The following is a 5,184-nucleotide window of genomic DNA, read 5'->3' as shown; positions in this document are numbered from 1 at the left end:
GCCCCAACCCCTGCCCCGGGCAGGGACACCTTCCACTAGAGCAGGTTGCTCCAAGCCCCTGTGTCCAACCTGGCCTTGAACACTGCCAGGGATGGGGCAGCCACAGCTTCTCTGGGCACCCTGTGCCAGCACCTCAGCACCCTCACAGGGAAGAAGGACGTGTCCTTGCTGATCATCCAGCCTTTGTGTTGTTTTTCTCCTTGCAGCCCAGATGAATCATGGAGAAGTTTGGCATGAACTTTGGAGGTGGCCCGAGTAAGAAGGATCTTCTAGAGACTATTGAATCACAGAAGAAGCAGCTTCTTCAATACCAGGTTCGGCTGAAGGATGTTGTCAGAGCCTACAAGAGCCTGCTCAAGGAGAAGGAGGCCTTGGAAGCCAGCTTGAAAGTGTTGTCTGTGTCTCATGAGGCAGATGTTGGTTTGAGCAGTGCTCAGCCTGTGTCTGTGGCCAGCTCTAGCTCTTCCTTTGCAGACTGTGCTGATGACAGGAGCTCTGTTCACAGTGAAGATAGTGTGGGGACAGCTGCCAGTGCAGACACTGCTGCCAGCCTGGCCAGTACCAAGGGCGAAGCAGGGCCCGAGGATGATAAGCTCGTGGCTTCTGCTTCCTCTGTTAAATCAGAAGAGACGAGTGGTTCAGAGAGCGGCATGAGCACGAGCAGTGGGGACGTACCAGCTGCTGCCAGTGAGGCTGATAAAAGAGTTGTGCAGCTGAAGACCCAACTGGCCACCCTGACCAGTGCTCTGGCGACAGTCACGCAGGAGAAGTCCCGCATGGAAGCCTCCTACCAAGCAGACAAGAGGAAGATGAAGCAGGACCTGGATGATGCCATTAAGAAAGCGGAGGATGAGACTGAGAAGCTGGAGGCGGAGCTGAAGTGTGTCCAGGAGCAGCTGGCTGAGACCAAGGCCCGTCTGATCACGCAGCAGCACGACAGAGCCCAGGAGCAGAGCGACCACGCTCTTATGCTGCGGGAGCTGCAGAAGCTGCTGCAGAGCGAGAGGGCTTCGCGCCAGGACGCGGAGCTGAGGCTGGAGGAGAGCAGGGAGATGCTGGCTGGGAGGGCCTGCATGGCCGAGCGTGCAGAGGGCTACGAGCTGCAGATCAAGCAGCTGAGCCAGGAGGTGGAGGACCTGAAGAGAGAGCTGCAGGCTGTTCAGGAGGAGAACAAGAAGCCAGACCCACGGATCCAGGATCTGCAGGAGGAGATGGCCAGCCTCAAGAACCACTTCCAAGTGCAGCTGCTGCAGGAGATGAAGAAGGTAATTCCTTGTCTGGCCCTTGGAGCTGCTCGCTCCAAGGGATGGATCAGCAGCGATTGGGGCAGGTTTGAGGCTTGAGGAGAAGAAATCCCCCTCCCAGTCCCTCAGAGTCCAGGAGGTTTGTATTAAGTGATAATCCTGGAGGAAAATCAAAGCTGTTTGTGATACAGCATGCGAGTCATTACTCAGGGCTGGTGACCACTGGACTTAGGAGCAACCTGTGAGCTGATTACACAGTGGCTGTCCTCCACGGTGTCGTTTGGTTCTGAACCAGTTACCATCTGGTGTGACAGTGGCTGAGCTTGGGAGGAGAGACCTTCCCTCTGCCCCACTGTGGCAGCAAGTGTGGTCTCATCTCGGTACGAGCATCTTGGTGCAGTGCAAGGTACAATCACAGGAGCTCATAAAACTAACTTCCTTCAGAGAAACTCAGGGGCTTGTGGGGAAGGAAGGAAGGTAAATGCAGGAGAAGCCTCCCCCTGCATCCACACAGGCTAGAGCCTAAAAGCTAGAAAGAGGGATGTGCTGGAAAAGAGGAACCTGTGTAACTCAGTGGGTTGGGGGTGATGTGCTCAGGGGTTGGCACTGGGGCTGCAGCACCAGTAGCTGAATTTGTATCTGGAAAGACTGTGGAACAGGATCTTCCTCATCCCTTTGCGCTCTGGGACAAGTTTTCTTCCTGATCTGAAACATCAGTTGGTTTAACGCAGTTTGGGTGAAGGGGACCTGACTCTGGCTGTGGTTTAGCTCCTGGTGGTGTTTGCCAAGTGCTGCCGTTGTCAGAGCACCTCTTGGCCAGATGTCAGTAGCTGAACGAGGTGTGAACTGTGTGTTTGCTGTAGCTCAGAACCCCCTGAATTACATTAGTAGCAGTGCAACAAAGCTCAGGGTTTTGGTGAATTGCAGCGAGATGTGTGAGAGCCTCAGAGCACACACGTTTAAAACAGTCCTGGAGCCACTGGGGGGTGAGTTTGCTGCTTCCCACCCCCCGCACACCTACAGCAGTGCGGGTAATGCTGCTGACAGGAGCTCTGCAGAGCAGGGAGCAAAAGCAGAGGTGCTTTGACTTCATTTTACCCCCAGATAAGCATCCAGCTGGTGGCTCGTGTGGGATTCTGGGGGGAAGCGCAGCCCTGCGCTGGTTTGGAGCTCAGCAGAGCAGAATTAAGCCTCGGTGTGAACCAGAGACCTTTGAGCATTGAGCAAAACTAACCCCGCTGTGTGTGTCTCTGCTCTCAGGCTGCACAGGCAGAGGAGCAGCTCCGCCAGCACGCCCAGATGGAGGAGAGGCGAGTGGCTGACCTGGAAGGCCAAGTCTCTGAGGTGTCAGAGCTGCTCGGCACCTATGAGAAAGCCAAGCAGAAGGACCAGGTGATCATCCAGAAGCTGAAGGACCGCATCGTACAGCTGGACCTGGAGAACAAAACCCTGGCCATCGCTGCCTCCAGCCGAGCCCCTGCTGATGCTCACGTGGAAGAAGCCAACCTGGATGTTAATGTTCTAAAGGATAAAATGGAGAAGCTGAAAAAGCTCTTGCAGGCAGCAGCTAAGAAGAGTGAGACCACTCTGGATGTCGAGAAGCTGTGTGAGCTGGAGCTGCCAAAGGGCACCGAGGCGGGGGATGGTGAGAAGGCCACTGCTGTGTACTACCAGCAGGAGCTGAAGCAGCTGAAGGAAGAGTTTGAGAGGTACAAGATGAGGGCACAAGTGGTTCTCAAGAACAAGTCAACGAAAGACATCAACCTGGCTAAAGACCTGGAGGAAGCTCAGGAGCAGCTGGCTGACCTGAAAGAGAAATACGTTGTGCTTCAGCTGGCCTCTGATGAAATGGAGAAGCAGCACCAGCAGGACATGGAAGCCAAGAAGCAAGAGTTGTCCCAGCTGCAGCAGATCCATAGGCAGGAGTTAGAGAGATGCCAGCTGGACTACAGGGAGCGAGCACTGAAGCTGGAGGAGGAGATGCACAAACAGCGGGACCGGGCCCTGGCAGTGCTGGCCGAGAAGGACCAGGAGCTGGAGCAGCTGAGAGCTGCCACGCTGCCCTATGGCCTTCAAGGGTCCAAAAACTACCTTGTGTCAGATGGTGCTTGCAGTGACCCCCCAGGTAATGATTCCTCAGAGGTTCTCCCCCAGGCTCTTCACCTCTCCACCACCAGCGAGCCCACCTTCATCTTGTACGCGGAGCAGCTGGCGCGCAAGGAGGTGGACATTGTGGCCCTGAGGAAGCAGAAGCACAAGCTGGAAATGCAAGTTCACCACCTCCAGGAGAGGATCTTGGTTGAGGAGGAGAAGCACCGGGAAGAGGTGTCTGCGCTTCAAAGTGAGATCGAGAAGAACTTCAGAGACAAGAGCAGAGAAGGAGCCAACCTGGAGTACCTGAAGAACATCGTCTACCGGTTCCTGACGCTGCCGGACGCGCTGGGGCGGCAGCAGACCCTCACGGCCATCCTCACCATCCTGCACTTCAGCCCAGAGGAGAAACAGAGCATCACAAAGCAGTCAGCGTCCAGCAGCTGGTGGCTGGCTGGCAAGAGATGAGGCTGCGGCCTCTGTTCCAGACTGCTGCTGCCCGGGGCCGTGCTTGTGGTGGTGAACTGAGAGCGCCCGGGGTGCAACCTCCTGCCGCGGAGCAGGAGCTCCCAGCGGAGAGCTGGGCTCCACCTCCTGCTCAGCGCTGGGTTACACCGGATTGTGCTGTTCAGAGGGATCACAGCGCTCCCTGGTGTGAGAATCTGCTCCGAGCTGGAACTTGGTGAAATAATAAATAACACTGGAGCTACTGATGCTTTTTTAACCACAATCTGAAAAGAATCACCCTGTGAGGCGGAGGGTGAGGAGCTCCATTAGAGCTTCAAACACCAGACAGGCTTGTGACTCAAAGGATTTGAAGGAGGGGGGAAGCACTTAGTGCTAAAATAACATAAGACAAAGAGCTGGAAGCCCACAAGAAGGATGAGTCTTGATACCAGCATCATCCAAATGCAGAATCTTGAGCAGTTTCTCATAAGGTTTTATTTTTAACCTAGAGCCAGATTTATACCAGTGGATCTGTAGCAGCTCCATGTAGCACTGGGGACCATTTCTGGATCTCCCTGCAGTCATCAGTGTGCTCAGGAAAGAGAAAATATCTCTGAAATAGAGAAGTTTGAGCCCTTGTAACTGCAGTGGTGCAAGTGGTGATTCCCCAGCAGGGTCCAACCAGAAGGTGCTGTGTAGCAGCTATTCTGGAGCAGGAATCTGAGCCTTCTGACCCTGTCCTGTTGGGACCCAGGGGGTTGCAGGAGGCAGAGGAAAGGCTGAACTAAGCCCCCTGAGCCTTCAGTGGTCATTTCCTGAGCATTTGGGAGGTTCAGTGAAGCTTTGGCGCTCAGCGGTGTTGGTTTTAGAGGCCAGGCGTTGCTCCTGCTTGGTAGGAGCAGCGAGGGGCAGGTGATGGTGCGTGCCCTGAGCTCGCAGTAAACCCCGTGAGGAGGGAGGTCTGCCCAGTTGCTGCGTGGACCTTGAAGTTCTTGCCTCACTTCCTCACAAAAGGGTGAGCGTGGCAGGAGGGAAGCCGAAACAGCTGGGAACGCCTCTGGCTTTGGGAATCCTGCGTTTTGGAGCTGTGCTGCAGATACAAATGTTAACGGACTGTGTGAGAAGGGTGAGGGGAGCTGCAGCTGTGAGCGTGCTGCGGGCTGGAGGGACAGGCTGGGTCCTTGGGGGTCTCCCCAGCTGGTCCCTGGGGTGCTGGGGCCACTAGAAGGGACCCACCAGTTGCCCAGGCCCTGGGGACAGGGACCCTGAGGTGCAGCATCCCTCAGCACTGCCGGGACTTGCTGCCCTGGGGTGGGACCTGGCTCTGAGACAGGACACGCCAGGGAAGGTCCATGTGTCCGGGGGCAGCGCTGGAGCTCCGCGGCTGGGAGAGGTTCTGTGC

At 55.9% G+C, this 5,184-nt stretch overlaps 1 protein-coding gene across 1 annotated transcript; it reads left to right on the top strand.

Moving 5' to 3' along the window:
* The first annotated feature begins 218 nt into the window (after window positions 1-218).
* GCC1 (GRIP and coiled-coil domain containing 1) lies at window positions 219-3,803 on the top strand. Its single transcript, XM_010015630.1, has 2 exons — window positions 219-1,265; window positions 2,505-3,803. The coding sequence occupies exons 1-2, from the start codon at window positions 219-221 to the stop codon at window positions 3,801-3,803; spliced, it is 2,346 nt and encodes a 781-aa protein (XP_010013932.1).
* The last annotated feature ends 1,381 nt before the right edge of the window (window positions 3,804-5,184 follow it).

This window comes from Nestor notabilis, unplaced genomic scaffold (genome assembly GCF_000696875.1).
Source record: "Nestor notabilis isolate BGI_N333 unplaced genomic scaffold, ASM69687v1 scaffold18885, whole genome shotgun sequence".
NCBI classification, from domain to species: domain Eukaryota; kingdom Metazoa; phylum Chordata; class Aves; order Psittaciformes; family Psittacidae; genus Nestor; species Nestor notabilis.
The sequence above is the reverse complement of the archived record's forward strand: the minus strand, read 5'-3'. Positions and strand labels throughout refer to the sequence as shown.

Excerpts from the sequence above, each read along its gene's own strand:
- GCC1 (XM_010015630.1), top strand. The coding sequence starts at position 219 with ATGGAGAAGTTTGGCATGAACTTTGGAGGTGGCCCGAGTAAGAAGGAT. Across the intron at positions 1,266-2,504 it reads TGCTGCAGGAGATGAAGAAG|GCTGCACAGGCAGAGGAGCA; the intron begins GTAATTCCTTGT and ends CTCTGCTCTCAG.